Source organism: Oryctolagus cuniculus, chromosome 13 (genome assembly GCF_051225735.1).
Source record: "Oryctolagus cuniculus isolate XC-2025 breed Fujian yellow rabbit chromosome 13, ASM5122573v1, whole genome shotgun sequence".
NCBI classification, from domain to species: domain Eukaryota; kingdom Metazoa; phylum Chordata; class Mammalia; order Lagomorpha; family Leporidae; genus Oryctolagus; species Oryctolagus cuniculus.
The window spans coordinates 18955797-18976370 of record NC_142879.1 but is presented as its reverse complement, the minus strand read 5'-3'; the positions used below and the strand labels follow the sequence as shown (position 1 = coordinate 18976370).

Here is a 20574-nt window from a genome sequence, read left to right as displayed (position 1 = left end):
TTGGAGTTTCCCGGCTGCTGGGGTCTCCCAGGGAGGAGAGGGCCTCCCGTGAGTCAGGTGACTCAGCTGGGCCCCAGCTATCAGTCCAGCTCAGACACCAACTGTCACCGCAGCCCTCGTCCCGGCGTGGCTGCCTTCTGCCTGTGCAGTTGCTGGGTCCCTGTGGCTGCTCTGATCGTTTCTTTTTGTCCCCCTTTGAATCTTGATTCCAGAGACCCAGTCGTCCTCGGTATCCAGGGAGCCCTCCTCATCGTCCTCCTCCTCCTGCTGCCACTCTACCACCGCAGTTGCTGGGTGTTGCTAAGGTGGCCTCCATGGTAACGTGCACATCCTGTTTGTACCTCCATCTGGGCAAGTCAGTCTAAGCTAGGAACCTACCTACCCTGGTCAACCACTCCATCACCACCTGGGGACCCCAATCATTGTGACACGACGTCCGGCTTCTACTCCGTTCCCCCACCTTCTTCCTCCTCTCAACTGCCAGCCTCACACAGAAGAGAAGATCTGGACTTGGCGTGGCTCCTCTGAAGCGTGTTGCACAAGATAGAGTTGGTCTGTTTCCCGACGGGGCCCCCAGAGAAGCAAGAAGGAGGAAGAAGCGGGAACAGGGGGACAGGAGACGCCCAACAGTTAAAGGGAACCCCGCTTCCGGTCTGGTAGAGGGGCGTGGTAACAGCCGGCAAAATGACGAACCCATCAGAACACGCCTTGCCGGCCAACTCGGTGGCCGAGAGTCACGAAGGGGACTTTGGCTGCACACTCATGGACCTGAGGAAGCTCATGGAGCAGCGTTCGAGCGATGCGGTGACGCAGGTCAACGTGCAGTACGGAGGCGTGCAGAACCTCTGCAGTCGCCTGAGAACCTCCCCCGTGGAAGGTAGAGGCCGGGCAGGCTGGGCTGGAGGAGGGCGGGGAGGGCGGCGTCCGTGGGACGTGTTCCCGGCTCCCAGAGGGGACGCACGTCTGCAGGCCCAGCCGGTCTGGTGGGCAAAGCATGGTGTCTGAAGTGCTGGAAGGCAGTGCGGCCTGGAGGGGCCCCTGTGCTCCCACGCGCGGAGCTGAGGCGCTGTGGCGCTCTCCGAAGGTCTCTCGTCTCGCCGTTCCGTGTCCGTGTGCAGGAAGGAGGCGGGTTTACCTTACCGATGGTTGTGGTTCATTAGTAAGGCATCAGGTTCCTGTTCTGCGCCAGTCGCTGGGTACAGCAGTTTTAGGTGGAATTCTTACCCTCACGGTCTTGGAGGGTGATGGGGGCGGGGGGGGGGGGAGGGCACGAGTAAGTCCCTTGACGCCCAGGGTGGGCGCGTAGTGGTGCCCGCCGCATCTCCGGACACTCGGTGTTTGCTTTCAGGGAATTACGGGTGGGTTTGTTTGTTTGTTGTTGTTGTTGGTTTTTTTTGGTTTGTATTCCGCGCAGGCGCAGACGCGCTCGCCGCCAACGGCTGGGCCGCCGCGAGACCAAGCGCTGCCACGCGTCTCCTGGGCGCTGCCCGCCACGCGCGGGGTGATACAGGCACTGCGGGCTGCTGCTTCCTCGCCTTCCTGCCGCCGCCGCGACCCGAGCCACGCGCCACGCGAGCAACCGCCTGCCCGCGCGCCCGCGCTCTGAAGGAGCCGCGGCCTGGGGCGGGGCAGAAATAACTGGCCACGGAAGGGTTTTTTCCAGCCACGCCTGAGGCACTTTTACTGCAGCTCTCCTTGGCCAGCGCCGCGGCTCACTAGGCTAATCCTCCGCCTTGCGGCGCCGGCACACCGGGTTCTAGTCCCGGTCGGGGCGCCGGATTCTGTCCCGGTTGCCCCTCTTCCGGGCCAGCTCTCTGCTGTGGCCAGGGAGTGCAGTGGAGGATGGCCCAAGTGCTTGGGCCCTGCACCCCATGGGAGACCAGGAGAAGCACCTGGCTCCTGGCTTCGGATCAGCGTGGTACTCCGGCTGCAGCGCGCCGGCTACGGCGGCCGTTGGAGGGTGAACCAACGGCAAAGGAAGACCTTTCTCTCTGTCTCTCTCTCTGTCTACTCTGCCTGTCAAAAAAAAAAAAAAAAAAAAGGAAGAAAAGAACCAAAGAACCAGCTCTCCTTAATCTAATCACAGCAGAGGATGAGACGTCCAGCCCCATGCCTGCCTGGCTCAGCCCAGCTGCCAGGTACACCACGGCATTACCAAATTTCGCCTTATGCACACGTAGGGAGAATGAGAGGGAAGTTCTCTCTCACTTCCGCTGATTCCGGCACCTGCGTGCAGTCTTGCTTGGCAAGTGAGAGGCAGCGGAGACCCTGCCCTTCGAGACCTGCAGCCTCTCGCCGGCTCCTGCTTCTGAGCCTTCCTTGGAGCCTAGCCTCTTCAGGATGAAAAAGAATTACTGTTCCCTCCCTATCTGTACAATGCCCGTGTCTTTGTCTTTCTTCCCTACCTAAGGGAGCATCCCTGTGTAGTCTCTCTACTTCTAGAATTCAGTTTCCTGTCTCCTAGGCTTTGCACTCAAATGCCAACTCCAGAATTCACCGGGTAGCTTCTCCCTCTAAAATAGTGTTGGTGATGCCGAGCTCGTGGAGTTACTGGAACCAAGTCACCCCGAGTGCGTCCGGTGCCTGCGCTTAGAAGAAGTGTCCCGTTCATTAGCTGTCTCAGGAAAGCAGGGCGTGTGTGTCTGCAGACATTCCCCAGAACTCACGCGCCTATGGGGTACAGTCTGCCGTTACGTCTGCAAAGCGGCTGCGTGTGGACCTCATCCCCGTCTGTCTCCCACTGTCCTTCTCGGGGACAAACAGACTTGGTGAAGACGGCAAATGGTGGCTTGCTGTAGTGTGGCTCGGTCCCCGCCTTCTCTCTCTCTGATGCCCGTCTTTCAGGCATGGCCCGCTTCTCATCAGCCTGATTGTTCTGTTTGGTCACTTGTGTAGTGTAAGCGGCCTCGGAGGGAATCTGTTTTCCCGGAGACCGAGCCCCAGCACTTGACAAACGCCCGTCAGGATCTCAGCAGAGCCTTCCCCTCTCCGTACCTGGTCTCGCGGTTCCCGCCCCGAGCAGAACTCAGCTGCAGGCTGGGGAGCTCCTAACGGCGGGAGCCCGCCTGCCCTCCGCGTTTCCAGTTTTCCAGCTCCTTTGCCGTAGCCGCCTCGGGTCGCTTCCTGCCTGCCAGGGAACTTCCGATCCCGAAGGCCAGCAGGCAGGGCTGCTTCCTCTTAGCACTGGGCACGCAGTGTGGCAGGCATAGCTAATGCTTTCCTTCCTGGTCCCGGTGTCAGTCCCTCACGTGGAAGCCACCCCTTCTGGTGACGGGAGCCTCTCTCGCTACAGAAGCGGCCAGGAGGGGAGATGGGGTGACCAGGAGGGGGGATGGGGCGACCAGGAGGGGAGATGGGGCGACCAGGAGGGGGGATGGGGCGACCAGGAGGGGAGATGGGGTGACCAGGAGGGGAGATGGGGTGACCAGGAGGGGGGATGGGGAGGGCAGGAAGGGAGATGGGGTGACCAGGAGGGGGGATGGGGATACCAGGAGGGGGGATGGGGTGACCAGGAGGGGAGATGGGACGGCCAGGATGGGGTGACCAGTAGGGGGAGATGGGGTGACCAGGAGGGGAGATGGGGTGACCAGGAGGGGGCGATAGGGTGGCCAGGAGGGGAGATGGGGTGACCAGGAGGGGAGATGGGATGGCCGGGGTGGGGGGAGATGGGGTGACCAGGAGGGGAAATGGAGTGACTAGGAGGGGAGATGGGGCCGGCAGGCGAGTGAACAGGAGGCACAGGGAGCCGGGCCTCTGCCTTCCTGGAGGTTTCCTGCCCTGTCCTCCACTGGAACATCTGTTTTTAGGAGCTTTTGGATCAGCAGGTGGCAGCGTAGCTCCCATCCACCTTTCCTGCTCTCACTTTGAACTCTTGCCCCTGCTCCACCAGAAATGATCTTCACAGCACCCTGGGCGTGCGCCTCGCTGAGCTTTCTGCGGTCACTCTGGCTGCCGCAGCTCGGGCACCAGGTTAGGAGGGAAGGAGGCTCCGGTCAGAAGGAGGTCCTGGGGGGTGGGGAGGGGTGGTGGTGGACAGCTGAGCCCAGACAGCCTGGAAGGGGCCCAGCCACGCTGCAGTGCGCGTGGTCAAGGCAGGACCCGCCCTTATCAAGGGAATGCCTAGGCGGGGGTCGGGTGGGGGAAGCCGTGGGGGAGGCGGCCCGGCTGAGAAGAGCGCTGGTCCTGGCTCGCCTCCCTGCGCAGGGAACTCCAGGCGGCACCCGGGACCTCCCTGTCTGGTTTGAGTGACAGGCCCAGGGCTGCGTGAGGGACAGCTGTGGGCCTTCTCTTTCCAGCCCAGCCGCCCCAGAGGCTCCACAGAGGCCTCTGGGTAACCGGCGTGACAGGGAGAGCGTCCCTGCGTTCTCCCCTCGCACTGGGCCTGGACCCCCATTGCTGCGTCCCCCGGGGCTCAGCAGCCACGCTTGCTGGGCTCGGTTTTCAGCCTTCCTGTGCTGCCTTGCATGGAGCCAGTGGCTGGGGGTGGGCAGAAAGATGGCTGGGGCGGACAGTGCATCCACCCTTGCAAGTGGGGCTTTGGCTCTCTTTATTTAGCTCCAAGATGTGAGCGCCGGTGGTGTGACACTGGCTGGTAGCACAGGCTTGCATTGCGGGAGAAGGTGGCAGAGCAGAAGGCGAGAGGAGAGCATGCTGGGAACTTTCTCTGCCCTGTGCCAGAGTTGAGGTTGTCAGAAAAGGCAGAGAGCAGGGGGCTGGATGCAGGGAGGTGTACCCCGAGGGAACTACCCACAGGGCCCTGTGGACCAGAGGAGGAAAGGAGGCTGGTCCCCCAAGTCCCCCTCCTCCTGCTGTGACCTTGAGCGGGCAGCTCCATCCCTCGGGACTGGGAGTCTGGCGGGTAGAGGAGCACTTCTCCAGGCCGTGGGCGTGTTAAGCTGGAGCCGCTGAAATGGGGAGACTGCTTTGCACCGCCTGGGAGGAAAGTACTTGGTTAGCAACAGCAGCTGTCTGCATGCCGCAGGGATTTGAAGGAATTCCTTCCCCTCGTCCCCGCTTCAGGGGTTGTTCAGGCAGGACAGGAAAGGCGTTCTCCTGCCCGTTCTTGTGTGCCAAGAGGGGACCGCCTTCCCAGCCCGAGAAACTGCTGCCTTGCAGGGACAGCTGGGAAGTCCCGCCCGAGCCCCACCCTTTCTGGAGCTGAGCCGGTGCTGATAAGGGGTACCCCTGCCCCCTGCCCTGGGCCCATTCCCGAGGGCTGGGCCCCACTCCTCTTCCCAGGCCCTGGGTCCTGCGCAGGCTCTCAGCACACACAAATGTCCTCCCGCGCCCCCTGTGCCGGCAGTGACTCCCCGGCCCCCCAGGCTCGGGTGGGGGCAGTGACTTCACCGCCCAACACTCTCTGCCTCTCCCGGGCAGGGGTTCCGTGGGGTTCTCAGAGCCAGGAGTCCTCCGGGGCTGGGTGGGGCTGGCACCCTCCCACGCTGGGGGCCAGGCTTCCTGTCTTCCTGGTGGATTTCTAAGAGGGGAAACCCTCTCCCCTCTCCGGGATTCCCGGGGCGGGACAAGCATGTGTGTGAAATGACAGCTGCTGAGACCGGGCCGGAGAGCCTCCTGGGGCAGAAAGAATTGGAATGGAAAAGCCCAAAATTGGGGATTGGCCGGGCTCCCAGGCCCACATGGCTTCCCCGTGCAGGCCACATGGCAGAGAGGATTCCCAGGGCTCCACCTGCCCTGCCTTGCTGCAGGGCAGGCTGGGAACTGGGCGGACACTTGACTTCTTTAGGCAGCTGTGGTCTGAGCGCAGGACGGCTTAAGGTGGAGCAGAGATGAGAAGACATGGCAGAGAGGAAACAGGGGTGTGACTGGGGGCATCAAGGCAAGGGCAAGGCTGACCCTAAGGTCTCGCTTCGTTCTCTCTCTTAAGCCCAAAACAGGCCTACAGGTTGGATCTGACCGCCTTGATGTCCCCCACCCCTGAGACAGGAAGACAGGACCGACTGCCCCCAAATGCGTCCAGTGGGGGCGGTGTGGGGCCTGCCCCGTGGAGTGAGGAGTGGGGCGAGGGAGGGCGGCTCCCAGCAGGCAGCGGCCTCAGTGCAAAGCCTGGCAGGTCTGGGGCTGGCTGGGACAGGCTGCTCACATAAGACCGAAGCCTCAGCTGAGCGCGGCTGCCCCCAGTGAGCATCGAGCCACCTCCCCGGGGTACAGACACTACCTCTCCCTAGCCCGCGGAGTGGCACCGCCTCGCCAGGCCTCGGCTTGCTTCCATGTAAAGTGGGTTTGAGAGCAGCTGCCCTCGTGGTGCTTGAACGAGAGGCACGGGTGTGCCGGAAGCGTCTGGCACCCAGTCTCCACTTTGTTACTCATTCGCTCCGTTCATTCAGCGATCTGCGTGTGCGTGGCGGAGGAGGCACTGCTGTAGGCCCGGGGAACCCAGGCTGCCTGCCCCCGTGGAGGGCTCAGACAGACCCCCAGAGACCACATCATGTCACCTGCGAGGTGACAGCCCTTGTCGGGGGAAGCAACCGCCAAGATGGGGGTGACTGGGGGTGCCGGGTGGAGCAGCTCAGAGACCCGTGGGACGGCGCAGGGATGGCTTGTGCGGTGCGTTCCCACAACAGCAGGAAGGCCAGCTGGCCGGGTGGCAGTGAGCCAGGGGTGAGTAGGAGGGGGCCAGGGCTGAGGGCCCGGCGGCTCTCGGGGGGCTGGGAGGGCATCACAAGGTCCCTGGTGCCCAGTTTCACCCCCCAGTAAAAGCCACCACATGGCTCTGAGCGGACACGTCACATGTCCTGCCTTGGGTCTTTTTTTTTTTTTTAAGATTTATTTATTTGAAAGACAGAGTTACAGAGAAAGGTAGAGACAGAGAGAAGTCTTCTATCCGCTGGTTCACTCCCCAGATGGCTGCAATGGCCAGAACTATGCTGATCGGACACCAGGAGCTTCTTCCGGGTCTCCCACGCAGGTGCCAGGGCCCCAAGGACTTGGGCCATCTTCTCATGCTTTCCCAGGCCAAAGCAGAGAGCTGGATGGAAAATGGAACAGTCAGGTCTCGAACTGGCGCCCATATGGGATGCCGGCGCTTCAGGCCAGGGCTTTAACCCGCTGCGCCACAGCACCGGCCCCCTGCCTTGGATCTTAGCAAAGCTCCTCTGGCCACCGAGTTGATAACAGGGGTACAAGGGTGGAGTGGAGGCGAGGAGAAGTCGCCTGCCATAATTTGGCCAGAGCGACAGCAGTGGGCAGGGGAGGTGGCTGGACTTTTGTTGTACTTTGAAGGTAGAGCTGGTGGGACTTCCGCCTACAGCACACGGGGCTGGGAGAGAGGAGGAGGACCCTGCACGTCTTTTAATATCTGCCGTCCTGGTTTGCCCCACCATCATCCACTGGCCGTGTGAGGGAAGAAAGGGCGCCCCTCCCTCCACACGGGGGTCCGCTTCAGGAAGAAGCCCAGGTGCATTAACAAGTGACCAACCCTGGCAGTCGCCACTCGTCACAGCCTTGCCAGCCCAGTCCCTGGGGGGCATGAGGCGGCCAGGCCCTGGCCTCGGGCCACTCGGCCTGCCCCTGCCTGCCTGGGGACCCTGAGGCCCTGCCCCATTCTTCTTTTCCAGGCCCTTGCTTTCCCTCCCGACTGGGAACCTGGCTTCTCAGGGCGGCGGAGGCAGGGGCGCCTCCCTGCGGGACTCAGGCCAGGGTGAAGGACTCGGGCACCAGGGAGGGGGGGCCACCCTGGAGAGGAACATGGACTCCGCCCCCTCACCCTGCCCAGCCCCTGTGTCGCCCCCCCCCCCCCAGCACTGGCTAGTGAGAGTTCTCTCAGCAAGGCGTCCAGGCGGCCTCCCCCGCGACTACCTTCCCAGACAGGACCCCTGCCCGTGGCTTTTGCTTTTAGGGTGGGGCCTGGGGGCCGTCGTAGGCCCTGCAACAGTATTCCTGTGAGTTCCTGTTTTCCCATTTTCAAAATCTCGTCTGGCCTTGGATCTCACCCACATCCTTGTCCTTCGAGTTGCACCCTTGGTTCTGTGCTCACGCCCCCGCAGCGGGCCGGCCATGAGGTCCTCTGTGTCACCCTGGGCTGCCAGCCCTCTGCTGGTGTTGCCTGGTGCATGCCGCCTGGGAGAAGCCCAGCAGGGTGTGCGAATCCCCTCCGCCGACCAAGCCCGCTCAGCTGCTGACCTGTACTCAAACACGCGGCCCCACCCTGCCTGTGGGGAACCCATCAGCCGGGCAGCCAAGAGCTCCCAGTGCCAAACCAGGACTCATTCGCTGCTCTGTGTAAACAGCGTGCCGGAGCCGGTGGGCGTTAGTCACTGCGCGAGGGCTTCCCTTAGAGAGGAGCCCCCCCCGCCCGGGGCCGGTAGAGGGGCTCGAGAACTCTTAGGACATGTGTGCCGGGGTGGGGGTGTTGTGGACCACGTGTGTGTGCTGCGTGGTGTGCAGGGTGGGGATTGTATACAGTGAGATCCCAAGTGCTGTGTGTTGGTGTGGTGTGTGTGATGTGGGGTGTGTGTCACTGGGGAGGGTGTGCGCAGTGCTGGCCTGGGGGGTATCTGAACAGGTCGCGGCCTCCCCTCTCTTAGCGGTGCTTCTCTGTAGCTGTTGAGCACATTCCGAGGGCTTGGGACTTGCTGGGACATTGGACCTCTCCCCAGGCTGTGTGTGGCCGAGCTGCAGGGCTGACGGTCTCGGAGCCTCTGCCCCAGTGAGTGAGCGCCTCGGGTCTCGAGGGCTGGCGGCGCCTGCACTGCCCACGGCCATGGGCAGATGGCCTCGGCGTGAAGCCCGTGGACGGAGGCCGGCCCTGTTCAAATCCTGGGCAGCGTCCTCATGTTAGCCTGAGAACCGTTTCGATGTTGCTGTTCCTGGGGTTGGCGCCCAGAGGGCACCCGATGAGAAGCCGGAGAAGCCCTACGCCTGGGTTGGCTTCTCTGAGATACGGGAGGTGTGAGTGGCGCCTGCGGCCAGCCAGCCCCACTCCGCCCGTCCTGAGCTGGAAGGTTCTAGACCCTGCGGTCCTGGGCAGATTGGGAAAGTTGGCCACACTCACTGGGCCTCCCGGGTGGGAAGACCAGGAAGCAAGAGGCGCTTTGTCAAAAAGAATTCTTTAGCTGCCCCCTCCTGTGTCCCCCCCCTCCCCTTCCTCCTCTGCAGGTCTCTCTGGGAACCCTGCCGACCTGGAGAAACACAGGCAGGTGTTTGGGCAGAACCTGATCCCCCCAAAAAGCCCAAGACCTTCTTAGAGTTGGTGTGGGAAGCCCTTCAAGACGTCACCCTCATCATCCTGGAGATCGCGGCCATCATCTCCCTGGTCCTGTCCTTCTATCGCCCGCCCGGCGGAGAAAATGAGCGTGAGTGCCACCCGTGGCCTTGCCGGGGTCCCGGGGTTCTCGTCCCCACCACCAGGGAGCCCCCCGGGGTTGGTGGTCAAGGGGCTGCAGCTTAAAGCTTAACCCCCGCTGCCCAGAGACAGGAAGCTCTTTCTCCAACCCATCCTCCCGCTCGGAGGTCTTTCCCCCTCCCCCAGAATGTCCAGGGTCCCCCCACCCACCAGCTTCTCAGCCCTGCCTCTCCGAGGGCCCCCGGCAGCTGACTGGCACGCCGGGCAGCAGCCCTGGGGCCCCCACCGTGTTGGGAGTCACCAGGTCTGTCTATGTGACTTGCCTGTAATTTGCATGGGATTTTTTTTTTTTTTTGGCCGTTGGGTCCTGTGCTTCTCTCGGATAAACATTGTTACCCTGGTGATGAGACACCCCACGATCCCACTGCCCTGTGATAGCCTAAGGGTTCTGCTTTCTTCCTCCCCCTCCCTGCCGTGCCATCGTGGGGGGATGGTGCCACAGTCCCCCCCAGCCCCTTGGTGACCCTCTGTCTCTCTCCCCCTGCGCAGTGTGTGGTCAGATTGCACAAAGCGCGGAGGATGAAGGGGAGGCGGAAGCCGGCTGGATCGAGGGGGCAGCCATCCTGTTCTCGGTGATCATCGTGGTGCTGGTGACCGCCTTCAACGACTGGAGCAAGGAGAAGCAGTTCCGGGGCCTCCAGAGCCGCATCGAGCAGGAGCAGAAGTTCTCCGTGATCCGCAACGGCCAGCTCATCCAGCTGCCGGTGGCTGACATCGTGGTGGGCGACATCGCCCAGATCAAGTACGGTAAGAGCCCGCTCGCGCCCAAGGGGGCCTGGGAGTGGCTGAAAGGTGAGACCCCCCCATACACACACACACACACACACACACACACACACACGTGTGCTCGCTTCCCTGGGAACGGATTCTCTGTGGGTGGCTGGCAGGCCCGCACCGTGTCGTGGGGTTGTGAGTGGCTCTGTGAGATTCAGGCCTGGGAAGGTATAGGGAGAGCGACGGGAGCTGGGGTCGCCAACTGCAGGCAGGGGGTCTTGTCCTGCTCTGCACAGAGCTGAAGCTGGCTCTGAGGGGCTCCCCGGGTGCTCCCTGGTGATCGGAGAGCTGAGCGGGCGTGGAGGTGCTGGGGGCGGCCCCCGCCCTCGCCTCCGGCTCCGTCACTGCTCCCCTGTGCGCACCAGGTGACCTGCTGCCGGCCGACAGAGTCTTGATCCAGGGGAATGACCTGAAGATTGACGAGAGCTCTCTCACGGGGGAGTCCGACCACGTCCGGAAGTCCCTGGACAAAGACCCCATGCTGCTCTCAGGTAGGGCCCCTGCCTCAGGCCGGGATCCAGACCCTGCCCCCTCCTCGGGCTCCGTCCCGTGCCCCGCCCTCAGGGTCGCCTCCGTCCGCCTCCTGCGCGTGCTCTGTTCCTTCAGTCAGGGCTGCCCTGGACACTGCTGAGTGTCTCGTGGGCGTTACTAACGTGGGGGGCGTTGGTGTCTCGTGCCACGTCGTGGCTGGATCCAGAAGCCCAACTCCCTTCCCGTGTAGGGACCCACGTCATGGAAGGCTCTGGCCGGATGGTGGTGACCGCTGTGGGTGTCAACTCGCAGGCCGGGATCATCTTCACTCTGTTGGGGGCCAGTGAGGATGACGAGGAGGAGAAGAAGAAGAAAGGTAAGGGGCATCCGGGGGGAGGGGGGCTCAGAGTGAGGGGGCTCATCTCGACGGACGCCTGGCGGGAAGAGCCCCGCTCTGATGGACGCCAGCTCCTGGCGCTGGGCGCCCAGGGCAGGCTGCAGTCGGGCCTCGAGCCCGGCGCCTTTGCTGGGTCTGGAAGGGACGGGTTCCTGAGCCTGCCCAGGTGAGCCGGCCAGGCGCTGTGGGCCCAGCACTCCCCCGCGTCGTCCTCCTGCCCGCGCTGTCTCCCTCGAGGCGAGGCCGGGCGTTCTAGTGGCTGTCAGTGGGAGAGCAGACGCAGAGGCCCCGCGAGGTTAGGCCGGTCTTGGAAGGAATCGCAGGAGGAGGAAGAGTTCTCTCGGGCAGAGGGGACTTCTGCCCCCTGGCTGGAGCCGCTCAGGGCAGCCCACTGCTTTCCGGAGAGACTATGTCTTCCTGCACCCACCACACGGATAAGGAGGAAGCTTCCTGCACCCCCACTCCCACCCCCCGGGCCGCCACCATCCGCGCAGACCGCTCACTCACACCCCTCTCCCCAACACCCTGCCGCCCCCGTTTTCCCAGGCGGTGTGATTCAGCCCGGGCACACTCCCGGAGCAGGTGGCTGGGCTGTGACCTTGCTGGTCAGTGTCCCGAGGCTCCAGGACAGCCTCTGCGTCCATGGGGATCAAACGAAGGCCCAGCTGTGACCTGCCCTCCCCCCAGCCCCATGGCTGGCGCCTTTCTGGGCTCGGAGCAAGGCCAGCTGGCTGGACAGCAGATCTCTTCCTGGCCACTTTGGGTCTCCACCCCACTTTGTTCTTTCTTGTTCAAACAGGTAAAAAACAAGGAGTCCTTGAAAATCGCAATAAAGGTAACCTCTCCATACACTCATCTGCCATTTCTACCTGTCCACGCTCAAACCAGACCTCTCAGGCCATCCGCCTTCTCCCTTCCCCTCTTCCTGTTACCTGCTGCTGCGGCCTGGACGCCTCACCCAGAGGAAGGTGCAGAGATGGGGTGGGGAGGCGCCCAGGCTCAATCTAAGATGGGGCAAGAGCGCCCTCTGCTGTTGGCTCCTGGAGCCTTACGTCGAGGTCTCACCCGGCACCAGGAGGATCTGCTCTTTCCGGGGTGCCTAACTCTGCTTCATTGCCCTCGGCTGGATTTTTTTTTAAAACACCAAGGGCCATCCTTTTGGAGTCAGGAGACTTCCAGGGTCCTCCCGGCGGAGGGAGTCGGGGTGGGCAGTCCCTGCACCCTCCTCTTGCTGGCTTCCTCACTGGGGTCTTCTCTGCTGGTCTCCGAGCGGCGCTGGGCGACAGCCTCCCCCCACCTCGCTCTGCATTCTCTCCAGGCCGTCTTCCTCCTGGTCCGCTGTGTGTCTCTATTGCGGTCGCCGTGTTTGCACCGTGTCTCCGTGGTGTGTGTGGGCTTGACAACGTGTCGGGCGGGTTGGCCTCAGTGCGGGCTGAGCCACGCAGGGACCACAGCGCCAGGGGCGGGGTTGCTTTCCTCTGTGCCCCACATCACCGTCGTCTTTAGAAATAAAAAGCATTGCATTGGAGAACCAGGGCCAAACACGGCCGTCCGTCATTGCTGGTTTTCCTTTACTCTTCTTTTAAAAGCAAAGTGCGTTTATTTCTGCGTCCGTCTTAGTCCCGGCTTTCTCTTACTCCAGGGACACCCCTCACACCAGCGACTTCCCTCTCCCCCAAAACACGGACCCCCCGGGGGGGCCTTGGTCAGGCAGGGCAGGGAGGGGTCCTCCTTCCCCCCTCCATCTGCTCATACGAGGAGCTGGAAGATAATCCAGGGTCTGAGATGTTAAGCCCTGGGTTCCAGGCAGGATGGCTACTGGCATCGGCACTCAGGGCCGCGATGCATGGCCTTGCTGCACTCAACCTGGCCTGGGGCTCCGAGGGGCTGCCAGGAAGCTGCTTCCGAAAAGGAAATCCAGGACCCTCAAGCACCCCCGCTCCAGTGCTTAGACGCTCAGCCCCGGGCCCTAACAGGGGGTTGACGGCAGGTTCCGTGTCCAGCACAGGCCGGGCGTGGTCAGAGCAGACATCAGGACACTGGGGGCTGTTCCCTTCCTGCCTGCCTGCCCCTTGCTCCGTGCTGCTCCCCTGCCCGCTCACATGTCCTGTTTGTGAGCCCTAGCAAAGACCCAGGACGGCGTGGCCCTGGAGATCCAGCCACTCAACAGCCAGGAGGGGGCCGACAACGAGGACAAAGACCCCCCGCCTCGCTGCCGCAGCCGCCCCTCTCCTCGCCCCCCCACTCCTCGCCCCCCCACTCCGGGTGTGATCGTGCAAGATTTGCAGGGGAGGTCTTCCCCTGCCTGGTGCTCCAGCCCCGGCCGGCGGCGTCTTCAACGGTGCCCTGTGTGTTCTCTCTCCCTCAGCCTCCGGAGAAGGAGGGAGGCCTGCCGCGGCAGGTGGGCAACAAGACCGAGTGTGCTCTGCTGGGCTTTGTCGCAGATCTGAAGCAGGACTACCAGGCGGTGCGCAACGAGGTGCCCGAGGAGCAGCTCTACAAGGTGTACACCTTCAACTCGGTGCGCAAGTCCATGAGCACGGTCGTCCGGAAGCCCGCCGGCGGCTTCCGCATGTACAGCAAGGGCGCCTCGGAGATCATGCTGCGCAGGTGAGCACCGCCCCCTGCCTCCCCTCCCCCGGCCCCGCACGGCCCCGCACGGCCCCGCGAGCCTGCTGGCATTTACTCGGCCAGCCGTTGCTTTCCCACACTCTGCGTGGCCCGTTGCCTTCAGTCCTCACCCCAGTGAGGTCAGGGCCAGTTCTGACCTGTTCTGTGCAGGGGAGAAGCCAGGCCCAGGGGAGTTCAGCTTGCTCAGGGTGATGACAGCCAACAGTGGCACGGCCAGGATGCACCCTAGACAGCGAAGCCTCCAGCTCGCCATCCGAACCCAGGGAGAGGAACGCTCTCCCAAAACGACGCCAGCCGTGCCGGTGAGGTGCCGTGCACACGGCCCGTGGTGGAAATCATTCCCTGTCACACCTGTCCGCGATTCTGATGAAGGAAAGTTGCGTGCTTTTGTTTTGTTTTGTTTTTAGGATTTATTTATTTATTTGGAAGGCAAAGTTACAGAGGCAGAGAGACAGAGAGGTCTTCCATCCACTGGTTCACTCCCTAAATAGCCTCAACAGCCAGAGCTGGGCCAATCTGAAGCTAGGAACCAGGAGCTTCTTCTGGGTCTCCCACGCAGGTGTAGGGGCCCAAGCACCTGGGCCCATCTTCCACTGCTTTTCACACAGCAGAGAGCTGGACCGGAAGAGGAACAGCTGGGACTCAAACCGGTGCCTGTATGGGATGCTGGCACTGAAGGCAGCAGCTTTACCCGCTACACCACAGCACCGGCCATTGTGGCCATTTATGGAGTGAACCAGCAGATGGAAGGCTTCCTCTCCACCCCCACAAACTGCCCCCACCCCACCACTGCCTCTCTGTAACTCTGCCTTTCAAATAAATAAATAAATCTTTGAACAAAAAAACAAGAGCACAGATGACGTGGGAGAGTCACAGCTCCTGCTCCCCTGGGCACTGCCCCACGCACACGCATCCTGGACGCCTTCAAAAGAGGGTGGCGGCTCGAAGAGCTCTTTGGCCATGAAGCGGTGTCATTAGGAATAAAGCCGAGCAGCCAGAGCGCCTGGCGGGGACGGCAGCAGCCTGGAGTGGGAGGGGGGACCCCGCCTCCTGACCCTGTGCCTCCCCAGGTGCAATCGGATCCTGGACAAGAAGGGGGAGGCGGTCCCGTTCAAGAACAAGGACCGCGACGACATGGTGCGCAGCGTCATCGAACCCATGGCCTGCGAGGGGCTGCGCACCATCTGCATAGCCTACCGGGACTTCGACGACGCCGAGCCCTCCTGGGACAACGAGAGCGAGGTCCCCACCGAGCTCACCTGCATCGCCGTCGTGGGCATCGAGGACCCCGTGCGCCCAGAGGTGAGGTGCTGGCCTGGCCTGGGGCAGGGTGGTGGGGACCACCACGGCCCAGCCGTGACCTAGTGGGAAGCAAGATGCGGTGATCACCTGCCTCTTGCCCACAATGGGAGGTGTTTCGGGTCTTCCAGTTCCCCAGAGCTGCTCTGGGGTGGTGGGTGGTGGGAGGCAGCACTTGTGGGGTTTATGGCATGCGAGTCAGGGAGAAGTGGAGCTATCAGCGGACACACCATTGGTGCGATCAACTGGAACACCAGCCTTGACTTCTGCCACCGCCTTTCAGCCAACACCCCTGTGGTGCACATCCCCTGGGCGCTGAGCGCTCTCCGGGCTCCTAGGGAGCCCTTCATCTCCTGGCACAACAGGGCCCATCCCAATGTGACCGTAGCGGGTGGACGGAAGTGAGGAAACCCCGGATGTAGCAGTGCCCACACTTAGCCCATGCCCGGGGCAGTGCTTGTCAGCGGTCTCTCTGCTGTCCACACTGGAGGCACCAGAGGCCACTGCTGCCACCTCCACCTCTCCTTTCCTCACTCCCCCACAGGTCCCAGAAGCTATCGCCAAATGCAAGCGAGCTGGCATCACTGTCAGAATGGTGACCGGGGACAATGTCAACACAGCCCGAGCCATCGCCACCAAATGTGGCATCCTGACACCTGGCCATGACTTCCTGTGCTTAGAAGGCAAAGAATTCAACCGATTCATTCGCAACGAAAAGGGAGAGGTGGGTCCTGGGTGGGAGGCACCTGGGCCTCCCTGGGGGCGAAGGCTGGGCTCGAGGTGGGTCCTGGGTGGGAGGCACCAGCCTGAGGCATCAGGGGCACTGGGAGAAGGCGGCCAGATTCTAAACTCACGTCCAGTGTCCCTCTCTCCCAGAGCCACTCACTTGGCAAAACAGGCCATTGTCTTCCTTCTTGTTGGCATCGCTCACAAGCCAACTTTTTGTGTCTTTTGGCTTCTTCCGTCGCCCCTGCCGTGTGGCCCCCAGTGGCTCAGGCTGTGAGAGGCCGTGGCCCAGGTGTGGAGCAGAACAAAGCTTCCTGGTCTACGTAGAAATCAAACCTAAGACCACGAAGCACCACTGTAGCCACCGGAGCCAGCAGCTGACCCCGGCGGCCGCCATCCATAGCTCTGTCCTTGGAGACTAAGTTGGCGTCACCTCCTCCAGGGCCGGGAGAAGCGCTCCCTGTCTGCCCCAGATCTCTCAGAGCTCGGCGTGTGTGGCACAGACAGATCTTCCCAGGTGGCTTTGCGTGTTTGGCTGAGCCACGGTGTGTCTGGCGTTGGCAGGTAGAACAAGAGAAGCTGGACAAGATCTGGCCCAAGCTTCGGGTCCTGGCCCGGTCCTCGCCCACAGACAAGCACACGCTGGTGAAAGGTGAGCTGGTGCCGGCGGCCACAGGCAGGAGGGGGCTGTCTCCTGTCCCGAGAGCACCAGGCGGATGGGGAGAGCAAGCAGCCGAGCCCTGGGTGGCCAGATCCTGCGGCTGTGTTGGGTTTTTGAAGCCTGCTCACGTCTTGTTTGCCGGTAGCCCTGGAAACAGGTCAGGGCAGGGCCACGCTTCTGGGATACAACAAGGGACGTGTGAGGCCGAGGAGACAGGACCCCTCCCGGCCTGCCCACTCGTGGGGGAGAGTGGTGCAGGCGACTCCCAGCTGTCTGCCTTCAAATCCTCCCCGTGTTGTTCTCCTCGGCACAGGACAGCCTTTCCCAGCCGGCGGCGCCAGCCAGCCGCAGCTGAGGGCCCTGGGAGGTTCCTTGCAGCAGGGGGAAGGGAGAGAGGATGGAGAGGGGCGTGCAGGGGCGGGGGCGGGGAGGCAGCGCCGGGCGGAAGCCGCCAGGCAGCCTCGAGCTCACCGGGGCGCGTGTCTGCTTTTCAGGCATCATTGACAGCACCGTTGGGGACCAGCGGCAGGTGGTGGCTGTCACCGGTGATGGCACAAATGATGGGCCGGCCCTCAAGAAGGCAGACGTTGGTTTTGCCATGGTAAGGTCAGCACGGTGTCCCTGTCCCATGGGAAGCCGCCGTCCCCGTCGGGAGGCCGGGACACGCTTCCAGTGGCCAGCTGCTTCCTGTTCCTCTGTGTGCTCCTTCCCCTGACTACGTCTCTCTCACCCACCTACCTGGCCCCTGCTAACACGTGTGACGGGAGACCCGCCGGGCTTGACGGATCAGGGACAGGCAGGGAAGTCACGGAGGATCGTGACCCGGGACAGCAAGAGCAACTGAAACATGGTGATGTCCGCCTGGGCAGACTATAGAAAGGCCATGTTCCGTGTGAGCGTGAGCCGCGTGCCCAGGCTACAGCCGTGTTCTGTGTGAGCGTGCGCCGAAAAGCAGAGTTGGCTAGCGTACCTCCATGTCTGTCTGGCAGCTTCAACGATCCACACGTGGCCAGTCCCACCCACTTCCACTGTCCACACCTGAGGTTTTTATTATTATTATTGTTGTTGTTGTTGTGTATTTACTTTGAGAGGCAGAGTGAGAAAACCCGTCCTCTGGTTCACTCTCAGAGGCCTGCACCAACAAGGGCTGGACGAGGCCACAGCTGGGCCCTAGGAGCCCCGTTTAGGTCTCCCACGCAGGTGGCAGCAGCCAGGCGGTCGAGCCTTCCAGGGTCTGCTTTGCAGGAAGCCGGACTCGGGAGCCAGAGGGGCTCTGCTGGGGGACCGGCCGGCGCAGCTCCGAGGCCAGCAGCCTGCTCCCAGCTTACTTACTATTTTGAAGCCAAGCCAAGACATCAGTGTCATTTGATCCATAAAAATTCCAGACCATGTCCCTTCATGATAAGTGTGTGTCCGTAAAATGTGTCTGAAGGAAAGATAACGCCATTATTGCCTAGCAAGACTGACCCTTACTGTCACGTGGCCAGTCTGCTCGCGTTGCCCCAGCTGGCTCCTAAGTGTTGTTTTGTAGTTTATTTGTCCAAATCACAATCCAGTAAAGATCCATGCACTGCAGCGGTGGGTACATCACTCGCGTCTCAGTCCACAGCTTCTATCTGCTGGTTCTCCCCCCCAGTGGCCGCAACAGCCAGGTCCGGGCTGGGCTGAAGCCGGGAGCCAGGATCTCCATCCTTTTCTCCCATGTGTGTGGCAGGGATCCAAGTGTTTGGGCCATTTCCTGCTGCCTTCCCAGGCGCATTAGCAGGGAGCTGGATTGGAAGTGGAGCAGCCGGGACTCGAACCACCAGCATTGCAGGCAGTGGCTTAGTGTGCTGTGCCACAACCCTGGCCCCAGAAATATGTGTCTATAAAAGCCCTCTCGTTGATTCTGATGCACTCAAAAGTTGAAAACCACCAATCCTGTGGAATCCTGTGTCGAGCGTCCCAAAGACCACTCTTGTATTCATGTACTCATTAGGACTCAGCATATGGTTGTTCTCGTGGTTAAGATTTACTGCAGGGGCCGGCACTGTGGCACAGTGGGTACAACTACCACCTGCGATGCCAGCACCCAATAAGGGCTTGGTTGGAGTCCCAGCTGCTCCACTTCTGATCCAGATCCCTGCCAGGGATCCCTACCAGGCAGCCTGGAAGGCACTAGGTGAACAGGAAGCTTATAGACAGGTAGGAATGGAGGCTGATGCCCAGACCAGTAGAGACCGCTCACTAGGATGGCAGTCAGCCGGAAGCTCTGTGAACACAGCAGAGCAGGACGAAGGGCCTGGGGGTGACAGGGTGTGGCCAGGGAAGCCCTGTCTGCGGAGGTGGCACTGCAGAAGAAACCTGAAGGAGGTGAGGGACAGCAGGGAGGGCGAGGCAGGCTGAGGCATGGGCGGGGACAGCAAGCAGTGCTGGTGGGCCAAGTCCAGCTCTGGGGGAGCCCTCCCTGGGTGGACCCCCGGCTTGAGTCTGAGTGTGACGAGAAGCCACAGAGGGCTCCAAGCGGAGAGGGATACAGTCTGATTGGCTCTTTAGAACCATCATCCCAGCCCATGTGTATAGCATCACACCCTGGAGCCGGGTGTGGAAGCAGAGACCCACTGGGGAGGTGGGCGCGTAGGTCAGCGGGGTCAGCAGCGGAAGAGGAAGAGAGGGTTGGGCTTAGGACAGACGCCCAGGCTGGGGCAGACAGAACCTGCTGGTGGACTGGAAGTGGCACATGGAAGCAAAACAGAGGCCAAGCTTTTCAAGCCGGCCGCTGGATGACGGTGCGCACCAGCGCGGAGCCGCCTTGTGGGACAGCCGGAGTTCTGTTAGGCAGCTTGGAGGAACCATCCAGCAGAAAGCAGGAATACAAGCCTAGAACACAAAGCTTCCCTGGCAGACGGCGGGCTTCGAGGGTCTGGGGCCAGCAGGTCAGCTGCTGATTCCTGCTGCCACTTCCCTGGCTGCTTCTGGGTACCATATGCGCAGCCACCTGGGGCTATGATCGGCTGGACGCGCTTCCGCACCCTTGCAAAGCCCAGCAGTGTCTCCCGCCCTGCCGCAGGAGTCACAGGGTAGACAGGTTGCCTTGGTCAAATTCCACGCAGCAGTTGAGTGTTGCTTGGAGACCAGCTCCACCAGTTAGTGCTGTGGGGGTTACTGGAGTTCCTGCAAGCTGGCCTCTGTCCCAGCGCCACTCCCTGCTGTGAGCTAAGTGAGCCTCTTCTCTGAGCAAGCCAGGAAGCCCAGGAGCAGGGGGCGGGCCGATTCCACTCTGTGAGCTTGGAGAGGGGTGTGCTAGAATGGAGAGAGCGTGATCTGTGGATCCAACAGACCTAGAGCCACCTCCGCCCCTGCTCAGTCCTACCTGTGTCATCCGGGACAGGTCCTTCTCCTCTTGTTTTATCGTAAGAGACAGAGAGAAACAGATCTTCCATCTGCTGTGTGATCCCTCAAATGCCAGGACTGAAGCCAGGAGCCTGGAACTCCATGTGGGTGGCAGGGGCCCAAGTACTTGGGCCATCCCCTGCTGCCTCCCAGGGTGCACGTTAGCAGGGAGCTGGATCGGAAGCAGAGGAGCTGGGACTTGAACCCGCACCCGGGTACAGGATGCAATCGTCCCAAGCTGTGGCTCAACACGCTGTGACACACACCCGCCCCTACTTTTCCTTTCTGACTCAAAATCTCAGGTTGCTCAGGCCACAGAAAGAGACAGAGAGATAAGGTTGTCGTAATGTTGAATACAAAATCCCCACCCCCAGGCAGGCGTCCAAGAGGGACAGCTCCCTTGTCCCTTGGGCATCTCGCCTCTGTGAGTTGCTGCTCAGAGAGGGCCTCCCCCAGCACACACCTCGGCTTCCCTTCCACCCCGCCCCGGCCCACCGTGGCTGGAGCGCGCTGCGGTTTTCCTTGTAGAGGTCAGGACCCGAGCAGCGGCATCATTTTTGGGTTCGCGACGCTCCTCGCTCTCCTGCTGGTCATCACGGCTTCCTGCATCCTGTGCACCTGGAACAAACGGAAGAAGCGTGAGTCCCTTGCCGGTCCTGGGTTGAGACAGAGAGAGAGGTCTTTCATCTATCTGCTGGTTCGCTCCCCAGTGGCTGCAATGGCCAGAGCTGAGCCGATCTGAAGCCAAGAGCCAGGAGCTTCTTCCAGATCTCCCACGTGGGTGCAAAGGCCCAAGGACTTGGGCCGTCCTCTGCTGCTTTCCCAGACGCATCAGCAGGGAGCTAGATTAGAAGCGGAGAGGTCAGGACCCAAGCCGGCCCC

General features: G+C 61.9%; 1 protein-coding gene across 1 annotated transcript in view; it reads left to right on the top strand.

Moving 5' to 3' along the window:
- Nucleotides 1-549: 549 nt before the first annotated feature.
- Nucleotides 550-20574, top strand: part of LOC108178222 (plasma membrane calcium-transporting ATPase 4) — a 33005-nt gene continuing 12980 nt past the window's right edge. Inside the window, 13 exon segments of the mRNA XM_089312009.1 lie at nucleotides 550-877; nucleotides 9115-9171; nucleotides 9174-9311; nucleotides 9851-10108; nucleotides 10501-10626; nucleotides 10857-11169; nucleotides 11586-11838; nucleotides 13372-13613; nucleotides 14705-14936; nucleotides 15478-15657; nucleotides 16224-16311; nucleotides 16815-16921; nucleotides 20221-20330. Of these exon segments, the coding sequence (XP_089168135.1) occupies nucleotides 685-877; nucleotides 9115-9171; nucleotides 9174-9311; nucleotides 9851-10108; nucleotides 10501-10626; nucleotides 10857-11169; nucleotides 11586-11838; nucleotides 13372-13613; nucleotides 14705-14936; nucleotides 15478-15657; nucleotides 16224-16311; nucleotides 16815-16921; nucleotides 20221-20330 (2297 nt within the window). The 5' untranslated portion in view covers nucleotides 550-684.